This window comes from Telmatherina bonti (genome assembly GCF_933228915.1).
Source record: "Telmatherina bonti genome assembly, chromosome: 15".
Classification (NCBI taxonomy): domain Eukaryota; kingdom Metazoa; phylum Chordata; class Actinopteri; order Atheriniformes; family Telmatherinidae; genus Telmatherina; species Telmatherina bonti.
In genome coordinates, this window is record NC_136613.1 from 7,557,295 (window position 1) to 7,573,656 (window position 16,362).

At 40.5% G+C, this 16,362-nt stretch overlaps 1 protein-coding gene across 1 annotated transcript; it reads left to right on the plus strand.

The window, feature by feature from the left end:
* Positions 1-447: 447 nt before the first annotated feature.
* dnajc10 (DnaJ (Hsp40) homolog, subfamily C, member 10) lies at positions 448-15,129 on the plus strand. The gene is made up of 25 exons (XM_079253901.1): positions 448-567; positions 1,979-2,218; positions 2,291-2,453; positions 2,542-2,592; positions 3,541-3,623; positions 3,805-3,936; positions 5,810-5,903; positions 6,031-6,108; positions 6,327-6,370; positions 7,577-7,642; positions 7,862-7,927; positions 8,001-8,090; positions 8,183-8,293; positions 8,461-8,575; positions 8,682-8,809; positions 10,937-11,053; positions 11,135-11,236; positions 11,345-11,405; positions 12,284-12,378; positions 12,510-12,643; positions 12,867-12,920; positions 13,716-13,863; positions 13,957-14,079; positions 14,583-14,690; positions 14,770-15,129. The coding sequence occupies exons 2-25, from the start codon at positions 2,015-2,017 to the stop codon at positions 14,779-14,781; spliced, it is 2,379 nt and encodes a 792-aa protein (XP_079110027.1). The 5' UTR covers positions 448-567; positions 1,979-2,014; the 3' UTR covers positions 14,782-15,129.
* The last annotated feature ends 1,233 nt before the right edge of the window (positions 15,130-16,362 follow it).

The following is a 16,362-nucleotide window of genomic DNA, read 5'->3' on the forward strand; positions in this document are numbered from 1 at the left end:
ATCACTTGATTTGACCAATATGTTGAATAAATTATTTTTGCATCAGAAGCTAAAGAGTGTTTAGACGTGAATGCACCAATCTTTGCGTCATCAAAATGTAGTGATGAGTCTCATATGTTTTATTATATGGCATGGTAAAAGTACCAAAAACTTTAAGCACATTCCGACGAATGGAACACTTCCGTTGTCAAAATAAAATAGTAAAGTTATCCGCTGTTTTAGTGTTTTAGTATGTGTCTGATCATAATATAATTACATCAGCCAGCACAACTCTGATATATTCTAACTTAAATTAGTTAATTTAGTATATAAAAAAGTACTACAAATGGTTTTCTTAATACATATCTTTATTTTTTGGGACAATCATCAGCCTTTGTTTTCGGCAAACGTTTTATTGTGAAAGGCAGTAACCGGAAACAGGCGGTGTTTTTCCGGCTAGGGTGACACCGGCGTGAGCCGGACTCTGATGCGGATCTTCATCTCCCGAGTTGTAGAAGTTGAGACATCTCAAACATAAGGACACCGCGTTTTTCCCCTCACTGGAAGTTCTGTAAACGCCAGATTAATGTGAGTTTTATTTTCATGCTCATAATAGAAATAGCTGAGTGTAACGAGCTAATTAGCTTAGCATAGTTATAATGTTATTGATGCGGCTGCTGTTAGCTTAGCTTAGCTTCCACTGATGTTTAATGGTGTTTAAAGTGATGAAATTTCAGTGTAATTAACCAGAAGTGATCACATTATTAATATTAACTGTGTTAACACTTCTGATTATAGATATGTAGCCAAAGTCTTATGTGTATTTATTGCTTGTTACATAAAAAAAGAAAGTGGTCATGATTTCTCTATTTCTACATAAAATGCTTAAAACAAAACACACATGCAGAATAGAAATACTTTTATTCATTATTTCAGTTGTTTTGTGGCTGGATACACAATTACAGCGTTTTACAACATCATTAACTGGAAAGTCACTGGTTAGTTTTGGTTAATGTTGCATCTTTTATGGGTAAAAAGGAAGAAAATAAGGTACAGCCTCATTAAAGTTAGAATAAAATAACTTTTTGGTTTTCAGAGTATTTATAAAAAGATCAAACAGTTATTTATTATACTATTTTTGTTCTTTTTATTTTAACGACCATGTCTATAAAGTATGACATATTTTATATGCCATTCCTAAAAGCCAGAATCTTAATAGACGATGGATTTAACCTATGTGACTTTAAACTATAGGATCTTAAAAGTATGTGTTTCCTACTTGTTTCAATGGCACACTGCCATTCACTTTGTACATTCCTGGAGCTGTTGTTGCCCTGCAGCTTTCCGAGGCTGAGAAACTGCATTTCACAGCAACAGCATTTCACTTTACAGCACCACATCACACACCTTCAGATCAACACGCAGCCTGGTTTGAAGTACAAGAAGACATTACTGGGCAAAGGACAGAAAAGAAAGAGAGAAAGTGACAATGCAAGGGGGAAAAAAAGAGTCAATTAACTTTTACTGCCTGGAGAGTGCTCAGAGTAAAAGTAGGATGCAAGATGAGTTTTATGGAAGAAAGATTGTAAGGAAGCAATGGTTGCATGGATTTATTGTTTAAAATAAAACTCTAACTTTAAACCACAATAATTATAGAACAAAATCTGGCTAGTTTTTACCACATAAAGAGAATAAACTATAAAAAGTTTATAAAATAATTATTACAGCTGGATATTTTAAGGTGCAGGAAGGTTTCAGGTTTGAGTCTCATCTGGGGCCTCCAGGTTTGTACGCGCTCTTTGCATTATCCCTGCTTCTGGGGACTATTCTGCGTGGTTGCTGACTTTATGTCTGTGACAGACTGGTGACATTGATTCCAGCTGGAATAGTCTCCCGCCACCTTGCAACCCTGAACTGAAATAAATGTTTTGCCTTGTGATAAAAGTAGAAAGCTGGGGGAGTTTAACAGTAATACAAAGCTATGTATTTTCTCCTTTAGTTCCAGGTTGGTCTGGTCGTCCTGGGAGGTGTGGAGATGGGCCACAGGAGAGCCGTCAAAGCGAAGGAGCCTTCCTGGCTCATGATGCCGCTGCTGCTCCTCCTCCTCCTGCTGGCGGTGGTTTGGGCTGAGAGCTCAGACTACTACGACCTGCTGGGGATCAGCAGAGAGGCAACGACCAGAGAGATACGACAGGCTTTTAAAAAGCTGGCGCTCACCATGCACCCCGACAAAAATCCTGTGAGTCACTCTACGTCCCTCCCCCTTTCTACCATTAAAAAAAAAATTAAACCCAACGATAATCTGTTTTAGGGCGACTCTTTAGCTCACGAGAAGTTCCTGAAAGTGAATCGGGCTTATGAAGTTTTGAAAGATGAAGATCTGAGGAAGAAATATGATAAGTATGGAGAAAAGGGATTGGACGAGCAGCAGGGTGGACGCTATGAGAGCTGGAATTACTACCGCTACGACTTTGGTAAGTCTCTGCCACGACGCTGCAGCTGGACAACTTCAACACTTTTCTTTTAGAAAGTGTCTGAAACTGTTTTAACGTCTTGCTACAGGTATCTACGATGATGATTTGGAGATCATCACATTAGACAGCGGAGACTTTGGTAAGATTTCTTTTTAACATGTATTGATGTGTATCTGCTGGAAGTGTCTGGTTAGTGAACAAACTGAAACATTTGTGCCAAATGAATGTTTTAAATTGTCCTCATGTATGTTATTTATTCTGTTTTTTGTTTTTTAATCCCCACACAATGTGGTGCTTTGGTCAACATTGTTGTTTTTAAAGTGCGTTATAAATAAAGTTGTATTGTATTGTAAAAATGAATTGGATCAACAGCTGAAGAGGGAAGAATAACAGATAAAATGGTGAAAATCGCCTTTATTCTCGTCTAACTTCACTGGTCACCGGTTTAGCACTGCATCCACTACCAAACCCTCCTCCTCACGTACAAAACTCCACCATCCAGCCTTCATTTAGCCTCCAAGACCCACTCCTGCTCCATGCAGAAGACGGCTGGACAGTTTGCGTTGGTTATGTGCATCAGGGCTCAGCTATCCGTCATTTGGCACAGAAATGAAGCAATACCACCAGAAATCGTCTGACTTAGTAACCATGGCAACATGAGGAAGTATAAGGAGGCATAACAGGTTTTTACAACATCCTTACAAGAACACCACCCCTTCCACACCTTCAGATTAATATGTGCTGGACTGATAACCATCCCCACATCACACCGCAGTACCATGGGCACCCAGACTATAGACCTCCCTCCCCCGACACAGACTCCATCACAGCATTTAAAACCCACCTGTTCAAAGTGGCACGCTCCCTCCGACTGGACTCTGTGCACTGCACTTGATTGTAAGAGGATGCTGTTATGTTCTAATTATCTGTAAGGTGACCCTGGGGGATTTAAAAGGCGCCAGCAAATAAAATATTTTTATTATGTCGACACTTTATGGTCGTTAAAGATGTCAGATTCAGCGAAATATAAATATTCAGAGTGGAAAAAATGCTGCTTTGCTTATTCATCGCTGTGTTTGTGTCTCAGAGGCGGCAGTGAATTCTGGAGAAATCTGGTTTGTCAACTTCTATTTCCCACGATGCTCGCACTGTCACCAGCTGGCTCCAACGGTAATAAAACCGCTGACACCGAAAACACACGCTGATGCAGCTGATAGGTTTCTTTTAATGGTTTTAGGACACATTAAATACTCCAAAAAGTGTGTTCCTGATGCCTTTTTACTTGTTCTGCAAGTGGGGTTTTGTTTAATCTAACATCTGTATTGTTATAATGTGTGTTTGTTTGTCGCAGTGGAGGGAATTCGCCAAAGACATGGATGGAGTGATCAGGATTGGAGCAGTGAACTGTGGAGACAACAACCATCTCTGCAGGAGGAAAGGCATCAACAGCTACCCCAGCCTGTATATATACAGAGCTGGACAGGTCTGGCTGCTCTTTACTCATCGTCTGAACACATCAAATGAGTCCAACCAGGTTTTAGAGTGTGTGTGTGTTGCAGGGATATGTGTGTCTCTGAAACCGTCGCTGCTCAGCAGTGTCCCGAGAACCTGCAGCTGTTTACTGTTGCTGGGTCACATGCTGGCAAGTGGATATAAATGCGATGCGGCTGATTCAGCAAAGAAATACGTTATCGGAAGAAGACAGGAAATGAAAGAGAGAAAGAAAGAGCAAGACTGTGTGTTACTGTCTAGAGAGAGCTCACAGTACGGATGCTAAATTAGGCCTGTTTATGTTCCCTTATGTGTGTAAATGGAGACGTCCGTTTCAAACGTTGTCATATGTTACTGTCTTCATACTTACACACGTTTTATATGTTGCCATCAAGCGGCAACCTCCGGCGGTTAAAAGTGAAGCCTATGCGGGAGTGCATAAAACTGCAGTTCCCCCTTCATCCACTAGGGGTTGCAAAGCAGAGCAAATTCCCATAGACTCCCATGTTACAAAGACCAACTTCACAGCAGAAATAAACATGTTTACAGCCTGGTACAAAAATCCATTTTAGGTTTAATAGGTCAGGTTTACCTTCATGACAACTGTGTGGGGAGGGAACTTTTGTCTAACTTGCCCGTTTAAAAGTAATTTAATCTCGAAAATCGGCATTATTAGGGGCGTGTCCTTTTGATTGACAGGTACCCGATCTCCCGCTTCAAGAAGGAAGAACGTAGAACAACCGCGGTTTTTAGCCGGTTAACAACGTGACTTAGCTTTAGCCCGCTTACCTCCGTTAGCTGGTTAGCTTCTGTCATTTCTGGGGTTAGTTCAGTTAGCTCTTAGCTACAGAAAGCTCGGAGTTCGCTCAATGTCAATCATCCACCATGACGCTCACAGCCCCCCTCTCAGCTCCACCTCTTTGCCCATATTTGTATTTTCCGGGTGAGGTGACATGCATGCCCCTGCCAAGATGGTGATGGTAGGAATCGCCCACCGAGCTTCAATTCAGCTCTTCAGAAACCTACGGGTGACGTTACGGAGACTCCGCCCATCTCTTTATATACAGTCTATGGTTGCCATGGCTGTTAAGTCAGTTGGTCCACTAGGGGGCAGTGCTAAGTTCAGAGTCAATATCCATGTTGGTGGCAGAAATGCACCGCCATCACATTAAGTACAGCTGTCCAAAAACACAAGAAGAAGTAGGGGAAATAAAACTACTAGGTGATTTCTGTATCTTCTTCTTCTCTGGTAATGTGTCAGCTACATAACTCAACACTGCCTCTGGGATTTCTGGTGGTATTGCTCCGTATTCTGCACCAAGTGACAGATAGCTAAACCTCCTGAATTAGGACTGAGTTACGTGTTTCTGCCTTTACGTCCTCTGCGTCAAGCATAAATGGACTTTGAGCCATTGTTAGGCGGCGCCAACATGTCAACATCTGGTTCAGTAGTCCTGCTTCTAACTCTGCTATTTGTGCATGGATCAACCACACTGTAGCTCGAGAACCAATGGGAATGAGGAGAAAGATCAGGGGAGGAAAAAAGGAGCAAATTTGATCAATAAAATGCAACTTTTTGTTTGTTCAATGCTGATTACGTTCTACAACAAAAGCATGAAGACGCCACATTGCAGACTCGTATGACTGAAGTTGTAGTGTTGTTCATAAGCTGTTATTTAGATCTGCTCCTGGAAAGACAAGAACTTTGTCGTATTGCTCTTTTTTGATGAGAAGCTGTTTGAAGGATGTGGTTAAAAGTTACTATTAATCTTGACTCATGGTAAGAAGACACAGCTCAGTGATTACGACGAGCTATAAAGTTTTCTGAAAATGAAGCCTGATAGCTTCTGTTTGTGTTTCTGCAGAGACCAGAGAAGTTTAATGGGGAGCGCACCAAAGACGACCTGGTTCGCTTCGCCATGCAGTTCATCACGACAACCGTCACTCAGCTCTGGCAAGGTGCATTTCATCTGGGTTCATGTACAAATAAGTGTGTGGAGGTTATGATGTGCCTTGTGTGATTATTGTTTCATATCATCCCATGTGGTCCTACCTTTGGGTACGGTTGTGTTTTTTCTTTTATCAGGTAACGCCTTCAGCGAGATAGAAAGTGCCTTTTCATCGGGACTCGGATGGCTGATCACCTTCTGCTCTGACACTGGAGGTAAAACATGTCAGACATGCTTATCATGACACGAAACCATCAGCTTCTGTGCACATACAGGTGTTCAGGTATTTACAACGGATTCAGTTTTGCCTGCACGAGAAATCACTGCTGAAATCACAAGCTCAGACATCTGCATGTCTATACATGCTCTATACATGACCTATACACGGTGTTTACAGCTTTTGTCAGGTGTGTCGTATGTGTCTGTCCCGCAGATTGTCTGGAGCCCAGAACAAGACAGAAGTTGGCAGGAATGTTGGTGAGAACACAAAGAAAGGATCTCTTATGATTTTAGATAAATACACGTAAAAGCAGGAAAAACGGGGAGATCTGAATGTTTTTGGCATGAATGAAAATGCTTGAAAATTTATTTAGTTAAATAAATTTTCATTTGAATTCTGATTAATTTCAGGGCTTGTAAATAACGGGGTTGTAATGTTAGGGGAAACACTGAGTTGTTTTGTGTCAATTAACTCTTATATAACTGTATTTCGTAATTATCTATGGTGCTTAATATAAAAGGTACCCTTTCATGCATAGTGACCATATAGTGGACGCCTATTTAAGAGCTTTTTTTCTTGCATATTCATGAATGAGGATGTTATTTTTGTAAATAAACCACTTCAGTGGATGTTTGTGAGTCATCCAATACGTTTCCACTCACTGCAGAATAAATAAATATATAATATTTTATATATATATATATATATATATATATATATATATATATATATATATATATATATATATATATATATATATATATTATGTGTATATATATATATATATATATATATAATATATATATATATATATATATATATATATATTATGTATATATATGTATGTGTATATATATATATATATATATATATATATATATATATATATATATATATATATATAATAAATATATAATGAAATTACGCCAGTTTACCTTTGCGATAAATAGGAAAAGAAAAAGATACAGCTATATTTCATTAAAGATTTACATAATATTATATATTATCTTATAATTACATTAAAATAAATCATAAATCATGATAAATTCTAAATATTCCAATAAAAAAGTATCATTGCATATGAATATAGAGGTAAAAAACTGTATTTAATACAATACTGCATTGTTTTTTATTCATTCATGCATGAAAGGGTTAAAAGTTTTGATAGTTGCCATTAAAAACTCTGATCTGGCATTATAATAATGTAATAAAGAGGTGGAATTAATTTAATAAGCAATATTCAGTGTCCATTAAAGCTCTCGGTGGGGTATGCTTTATGTGTATGAATGTGTGACAGACTATTAACGATTAGGTGTGTATTTTTAATTTGTTTAGGTTATATATTCGGTTCATATGAAGGCTTATTTTTTGTTTGATCTTAAAATGATTTTTTATTATTACTTACAGCGCTTTGTGCGGCTCTTTGCTATGAATAGTGCTATATAACTAAAATGTGTGTGTAGGACGGCCTGGTTAAGGTGGGGTGGATGGACTGCACCATACAGCAACATCTCTGTGACAGTTTCCAGGTAAAACTCACATCTTATGAAGGAATCTCGCTCTTTTTGTTTATTATCACAGTCTAGTTGCTGTTCTCATCCTTTACTAACTGGGAAGATAAACCAGGGTGTCATCTGCAAAGAGGCGAATCATGTATTTAGTTTGTAAAAAACACAACCTGCTCTGAACTGTTTGGTATTTTTTTTTTTTTATTAACCTGTAGCTGAACTTGATTTCTCTTGATTCAGGTGACCAGTGGAGCAACAGCTTTGTTCCCTCCTGGAAGTGCTTTGGATAAACAGGGCAGTGTTCTGGTAAGACCAAGTACTGTCTGCAGTAAAGCATCTGCAGTTCTTTAGTACTTATTTTTGTGTTTGTGTCCTTCAGTGGCTAAAGACTTTGGACAGCAGAGAGGTCTACAATCAGGTCATCAACCATCTGCCGGATCTTGAACTGCTGACAAGAGACAGTTTTAAGGTTTTTCCCCCACAGCAAACTTGCCTATATGTTGCACAACAGCTGTCAGGTGCAGAAAAACCCCATAATTTGTGTGAAAATGTAATTTTCAGGAGAAACTGGCACACCATCGCTGGTTGGTGAGTTTTACATTCGGTGACAGAGCCTCCGTCTACAATGAGTACAAGAAGCTGCAAGCTTTTCTACGAAATGACCACATACAGGTAGCCGTGCTTCTGTCTGCATGTGGACCCGCTTCCACCAACGGGTCTGGATCGGGACAGCTTGGTTTAGTCTCAGCTGGGTCTCGCCGTACGAACCCATTGGTGGAAACGGGACTTTAGATTCTACCTGCCTGTACGTCTGTCTTATTCTCCGGTTTTCTCTCCAGGTTGGCAGAGTTGACTGTTTAGCAGACTCTGAGCTGTGCCAGTCCCTCTACATCCATAAACCTTGCATTGCGGTCTTTAAAGGAATGGGAATCAACGACTTTGAGATCCACCACGGTCAGTGCTGCACTGGGACGTCTCATCTTTAGCTCTGGTTTCGCTCCATTTCCTGACCAGAATGATTGTTCTCATGTGTTGATCGATCCTCTCTGTGTCTACGTAGGTAAAGATGTTTTGTACAACATCGTGGGTTTTGCGAGGGACAGCGTTCGCGCTCATGTGACCACTCTTAGACCGGACAACTTTCCTTCCAACAGGAAGGAGCCCTGGCTGGTCGATTTCTTCGCTCCTGTTAGTACCTCACCATTAATACGCCTTTGACTGTTGTAGCCTGCTATGAGAGTTACACGAACGTGCTTCCTTCATTACATTTTGACATGGCGTGAGGAGATCACGGCAGCCGGTTTAGTTCTGGTAAAGACCCTTTCCTGTGAATATCGAGTCAGCGATCCCGTCTGCCTCCAGGAAACAATACGGACTCGATGTAACGGGCAGGGAACGGACCCAAAACCAGAGATTTACTCGACTGAAAAGTTGCAAGCAGCACAAGAGATCCAGGCTTTATTAGAATCCCAGGCTTAGTATTAGAGTTGAACTCTGGTTTCCAGCGTGCCCAGCAGAGTAAAACCCTCCACGCCAACTGAGCAGGCAGGGAAGATTGGTGTTAGGGAAGTAAAGTACTGACTCACAGGTGCTGGTCCTCCTGGACAGAAATCCAGAGGGCTGATGGGTGCAGATTCTAAGGGCAAGGCAAAAGGTGGTGTTTGGGGGGCAGATCAGGTCGGTAGCAGGCAGGCAGCTCAGGAAAGAGCGCTGGAAGGTCAGGCATGAAGGCAGCGACAATCTGGGAACGAGTGAGTGGTGGAGGCTGCATATGTACTGGTTAAACTGATGATGAACAGGTGGCAGGTGAGGGCAGTGAAATGATGAGGGGTGTTGCTTAGCAGCAAAGCAGAAAGAAGCAGGACTAACTGACACCCGAAACAAAGTTTGTCTACATCATCATCATTCCAACATATAGATTGTTCCCTTGTTAATTTTATTTTATTTAGTTTGATTTGTCATTTTATGTCCATGTTTGAGTTATAATCTAATTACTGCTGGAAATAAATAGAACTGTAAATGTCAGCAAGATGAAGCCTCTGGTTCCTGTTTCACTGCAGCGTTAAATTAAACCAATTTTTCCACTTGTTTTTGTACCGCAAAGAGTTAAAGAGGATGAGTTTGTAGAAGGATAGCTACACATCTGGTCTGAGGTTATTGGTGAATAGTCGGTGTGTGTGTGTGTGAGACGTGACGATTAATGCTGGTAAGGTTTGGATTCTTTTCAGCCTTACTACACAACAGATAATAACAACTCGTCCATGTCTTTCAGCTGAAAATGCCACATCAGCTCAGCCTCATGTTGTTTTATATTTTACGCCTCACTGTTTGATGATCCAGCCCATCCAGCCTGTTCCTGTTTGTCTTGCGGGCTGATGCTGCACCTGCAACACAAACACCAAGTGGCGTGCTTTAATTTGTCCTAACATACTGACATCTTTGATCAAAGGCCACTTTATCATGTCCACCTTGCAAGAACCGGCTTGGACAGGTTGTCATAGATACGACAAGGTGTTGGAAACATTTCTCACAGATTTTGCTCCATATTGACATGAAGCATCACACAGTTGCTGCAAGTTACGTCCATTTCTACTACATTAACACTTGTCTGGCATCCGGAAACCATGCCACATTCTACGCTCAGTTAGAACTTCACCAAGTCATCTTGACCACGTCTGCGTGACTGAATGCTTTAAAATGCTGCCATGTGATCGACTGATAAGATATTTATGATATTCAGAAGGTGGAACTAATAATGAGAGTAAAGAAGGGAAAATGTTGCATAAAAGTGTGTCTGAATGGTTTAAAATGTTAAAATTAAATTGGTATAGCTTCGAGATATACTAAACCACATACTGCTGAAGAAATGAAGCAGATTTATATCGTCGCACTCAGCAAACCCTGAACAGAAGCATTGGTGGATTTCTCCAAGGTGCATTCAATGACCATGCGGAAACTCAGATTTAAGATTCCCAACTAGTAAAAACTCACCCAGAGGAGAAAACCCAAAGGAAGCGTGGTTTCGTCTGGATGCAGCATTGCGCTGCAGATACGTGGAAGAAGGTCCAGGGTGTTTGGAAATGACACGTTTTTAAAAGCTCATTAGAAACCAGGAGACGTGACAGAAACATGTTGATTCTGTGTCGCTACAGATTGGTCATCACAAAGCCATGATATTTACCTCTGCTCAGTTGCAACCTGCAGCTATTCCTCTGTGTCTAGACATTCATATAGATCCTCGCCATACACAAAGACATAAGCACTGATAATAACTCTGGCTGGATACAGAGTTGATAAATCCACTCCTGTGTGCAGTGGTGTCCTCCATGTCGAGCTTTGCTGCCTGAACTACGGAAAGCTTCAATCCAGCTGGCTGGACAGATGAAGTTCGGCACTCTTGACTGCACCATCCACCACAACCTCTGCTCCATGGTAGGATCCATCGTCTCCAGACGGCTCTGAGGCGTATCAGCTGCACACGCATGATCATTTCTGCTTCTCTTTGTGTCTCAGTATAACATTCAGGCCTATCCCACTACGGTCATCTTCAACGGTTCCTCTGTTCATGAATATGAAGGACATCACTCAGCTGACGGCATCCTGGAGTTCATACAGGTATCGCTTTGAAGGGGACATATTTCGCAGCTCTTCTCTGGCCTTCGCAGTGCTTTTAGATGGACTGAAAGAGGGTGTGAAGAGATGTCGTTTTGTTTGTCTCTGCAGGATCTGGTTAATCCGTCGGTGGTGGTCCTCGATCCCTCCAGCTTCGCAGAGAGAGTGAAAGGTGGAACCCGTCCTGAAGATTAAACAGAAAACCGCAGATTTGTTGTCACTTCTCCACCATTCTTTGCTTTTCCAAGAAAAACAAAATGTTTTCGGATGAAAAGATGAAGATTGAAAGTGTCTAGTCAGAGCATGCGCTGTAAGAACGCAACCTGACAACTTTCTACTTCGTTGCAAATTATTCAGACTAAAGAGTCTGTGTGAAAAATCCTCAACAGATAAAACAAGAGTCAACATATTGACTGACTTTTACTGGCTGGAGAGGGCTCAGAAAAGAGAGAGGATGCAAGACAGCTGCTGAATCAGCCATTCAAAGTGTGAAAATGTGTCAAAGTCGACTCCAAAATGGAACAACACAAAATCCTGTGTGGTTAAAATAACCACATTCGCTGTTCTAGGCTTGTCCAACATGCATTTTCTGTAGTTTACATAAAAATGCTTGCAGTTCTATAGAAGGACTTCACATATATAACGCTGGATTTCACCTCTTTTTAACATTTTTAAGTAAAAGATAAGAACAAAAGTTTTTAAAACAATGTGGAGCAGCAGTGAAACAATTACAATGTGGCCAAGAGTTGATTAAGTGTCAGAATGAGATAACAGACATACGAGGATGTAACTCAGATTAGGTTGTTGCACACAACATGTGGATGACTTCAAGTCTTACAGCCTCTGCGTTAACTTTGCAGATCTATCTCAGCCTAGATATGCTAAACTGTGCAGACTAAATGGAGTGTGTGTGTGAGTGTGTGTGTGTGTGTGTGTAGAAATAAACCACATAAATAAGAGAAGGAGCCAAAGTAAAAACTATTCATGTAGAATGAGAAAGATCCAATTAAAGATGGATGTTTAGATGTTTTGGTTTGGTTTCTGTTGCAGGTCGAGCTGAGGGTGAGACGTGGGCGGTGGACTTCTACGCTCCCTGGTGCGGCCCCTGTCAGGCTCTGATGCCAGAGTGGAGGCGCATGGCCCGGGTATGACGCGCATCACACGCCGCATGAAGGAAAAATCTGCAGAGAAACCGTGCCTGAAGCAGAAAGCAGCAGATCTAAGCTCCGCCCCCCCCCGCCTAACCCCGACTCTGTGTGTTTCTGTGACCTCGCAGCTGCTGTCGGGTCAGATTCAGGCGGGTTCTGTCGACTGTCAGCGCTTTCAGACGTTCTGTCAGAGCCAGGGTGTCAGAGCGTACCCCGAAATCCGCCTGTACCCCGGCAACCCCCGGCAACCAGACCGATACATGTACGTATGTCACAGAACACACACACGTGATTACAGGTCTCCATGGCAACAGAAACTAGACTTTGAAAGACCGAACTAAAAGCTAAAAACCGACTTAGACAGATGTGATATTCCAGATGTTCGGGACAATGACTCGCTGGGATTGAGTCTCGCTGAGGTCTGAATGTTCCCGTTGGACCTCGAACGCATCGTTCCGACGCTAACGTGATGTTTGTGTCTGCAGGACGTACAGCGGCTGGCACAGAGATGCTCATTCGCTGAGAGCGTGGGCTCTCAGGTCAGATACTACTCCTTTATTCCTTCCTTTTCTCCGTCATTCCCTCTCTCCTACTCTTCCCTGCCTTCATTGTTCTTTCCTTTCTTCCTTTACTTTCCATTCAGACTTTCTTTTCTACGATTCCTGTTTTTCTGTTTTCTTTCCTTCTTCCTTGTATTTATTCTTTCTGTTTTGTCTCCATCTGACTTTCCTCTCTTGCTTTTTATTGTTTTCCTTCTTTTTCTTCCCTCTCTCATCTATCTTTCTCTCTGTTCCTCAGTTTCTCTTTTCATTCCTTCTTCACTTCCTTGCCTTCATTTCTTCCTTATTTATCTTTCTCTGCTTCTTTGTTTATTTATTTTTTTTAGTATTTTATTTTATTTTTCTTGCTTTTCTTTCCTCCTTCATTCTTTTTTTTTTCTTCACGTTTTAATTTTTTTTACGTTTTTGTTTTTACTTTTTTCTTGTTTCTTTTCTTTTTACTTTCCACCTTCTTTTCCATCTTTCTTCCTTCCTTATTTAATTTTTTCTATTTTTTTCCCTTATTTCTCTTTTTTTCCTTTTATTCTTTTGTTTCTTTTCTGCCTTTTTCCCAAAGACAGCTGGGATAGGCTCCAGCTTCCCTGCCACCCTAAACTGGATTAAGCTCTTAGGAAAATGAATGAATGAATGAATGTTTCTTTCCTCCCTTTTTCCTTTATTCCACTCCTTTTTCTCCATCTTCTTTCATTCTTTCCTCCTTCCTCCACCGCCTGAACGAGTCAGCGATTGCAGGTCGGACGTGACAGCAGTGGATTAAATGTTTTCTGTCTGCAGTTCTTTACCCAGAGTCTCAGTGGATCTGACTCCAGAGACCTTCAGGTCTCAGGTTCTGTCCGGTCGGGATCACTGGGTTCTGGATTTCTACGCCCCGTGGTGTGGACCATGTCAACACTTCGCCCCAGAGTTCGAGGTCCTGGCTCGGGTGGGAACATTGCATTTTTCTAAACTTTTGGTGTTTTTAACGTCTTCCTGACGTCACGGCTCTTAAACACGTCGTTCTCTGTGTGACGGACAGATGCTAAAAGGGGAAGTTCGAGCTGGGAAGGTCGACTGCCAGGCTCATCACCAGACCTGTCAGGCAGCTGGAATCACCGCCTACCCCACTGTCAGGTTTTACCCAAATCTGGGAACAAAGCGGGTGAGAATACACACAGTCAGAAGCAACACATCAGGATGAGTTTACAAGCGCTTCATGCCTGTACATCATCAACAGCGTGACTGACGAGACAACATAACTGTCAGCCACTGTGTTTACTGTCGACCTCGTATTCATGCTGTTGTTCGCATGGGCGCCTTTAGCGTTCATGTGAACAACAGAAGACAATAAAACAAAAGACAGGAAATAAAAAGACAGAATCTTTTCAGTTGAAGCAACATTTCGCTTCCTTCACTGCATTCTTCACAATAAAATCCTAAAAAATCAAGACTTCCTATTCAGAGTGAAATTAAGCGGGATCACAAATTGAACAAATTTTAATCAAATCAAGTTGAACAAGTTGAACTTTCACTGCTTTTTAGTAAACACTTCCTCATTGATTAAACTGTTTGACTTATATTAACATAACATTTTTGTTATTAATGTTTTATTCTGGAAGATTTTCCTGACGGTTTGTTGAATCTTCTTTCTTTTTGCTGCAACAGTATGAACACAGCGGGGAATACATCAATAGCCGGGACGCCAACACCATCGCTGACATCGTCAGGCAGCGGCTGCAACGGCTGTCGCCACGGTTACACAGCAAACCAAAGGTAACTGTCCTTTTAAGCTGGAATTTAGACATCAAAGCGGACGCTGAACTCTGACTGGTTTTAACTTCTTGTTTTTCAGGATGAGCTCTGATGAAGGAGGATGCTGTGAGGAAGACCAGCAGTCTGACTGGTCAGAGATGGGATCTATGGATTTGATCAGTCAGTCATTTCTCCTGGATGGAACGACAACTGCGACGCAGACAGACTGACTGACTGTTACCGGCTGTGTTCCTGAATGTACCGAACACTCCTGCCTTGAATTTATCTGGATTGAACTTGTCTCCATTGTTTGTATTTACTCTATGAAGTAAAACTGTGGGACGCTGTGTATGTTACTGACACACACACACTGCACACACACTACACACTAATGACTCAGCTCTGTATTTTATTGTTAATGTAGAAACTGTTTTGGAATAAAACTGTTTCTGTTTAAGTTTCCAAACGTATTTTATTCTACGTTTGCTCCAAACAAGTCAGACATTTTGAGACTTTAACACCAGAAAATTGTGGTAAATATTTTTTAATAAGTATCAAGTTGCCACCTTTATAAGTGTGATGAATCGCTGCTATTCCGTCTTTTATAACACACTCTGATTATAACATTTCAGGTAGCTTGGTTTGACAGGACATTGTATGGAATTATTGGATTAAATAAATACTTAAATATACATAGAAGCAAAGAATACAGGAATAACATTTATAGAATAATTCAATCATTTAAAAAAATATATCTTTCCCCCCAATTGACTTGCACTCCTCTCCTGCAGTGATTGTGATGTTTAAGTACAAGTAGCTTCAAAGATATTCTTTATTTATTCATAATAATCACTAAAATGTAACTGACATGTAGCGATATGTAGTTATTGTTCTAAACATTTCATGTAATAACACTGAGATCTGATATATTTATACATAAACAGTCTATTGTGCAGTGATTTGCAGTCCATTGGACACTGCATGAAGGGATTTATGCTGCCTATATATAATGAATATGACGTCTCATTTGCAAATATTTTGCAGAATGTTTGGAAAGTAAAGTTGTGTTTATTAATGATGTAAATGTGATGGTGCAGCAGTGGTGTGGCAGAAGAAAAAGAAGAGTGTTTTAATCAAATAAAACAAAAAAGGGAATGAGATTGCAACAAGACACGACGAGAAATGACAAAAAACTGACATGAAAGAACTGAAACCAAGCGGTGAAAATAGACTGAGGAAAAAAATCAAACCTGGAGAACTGATGCTGGGAAGCAGAAAGCAAAACAAAATGCACAACCTGCTAAATAAGACAAAACAAAACCCCGAAACTTCAACACAAATACCACATAAATGAGCATAAAGTAAAAACTTTCCACATTTTAGAAACTAGAAGTCTTAATCCTTTATCTTCTTCCTAGATTTTCAAATACTTTCTAGTGATTATAATTATTATTGATCTTATTATTTCCACAGAATAATTGCTGCTACCTGCTTTAGGTATGTTTATGTCTGTTTTCCTAATTTCTTTTTACTGTTTGATTGTTTAATTATCATTTTATTATTAACAGTTATTTACACCCTTTGTTAAAACATTATTAAAATGCAAATATAACTTTTTGATTTGGTAATTTCATGTGTTGTTCACAAATCCACCAGCAGGGGTCACTGTTTACTACAAAAAATTGTCATTTTT

Coding starts and splice junctions, on each gene's coding strand:
- dnajc10 (XM_079253901.1), top strand. CDS start 2,015: ATGGGCCACAGGAGAGCCGTCAAAGCGAAGGAGCCTTCCTGGCTCATG. Junction 5,904..6,030: donor CGTCACTCAGCTCTGGCAAG/GTGCATTTCATC, acceptor TTCTTTTATCAG/GTAACGCCTTCAGCGAGATA. Junction 13,864..13,956: donor AGTTCGAGGTCCTGGCTCGG/GTGGGAACATTG, acceptor TGTGACGGACAG/ATGCTAAAAGGGGAAGTTCG.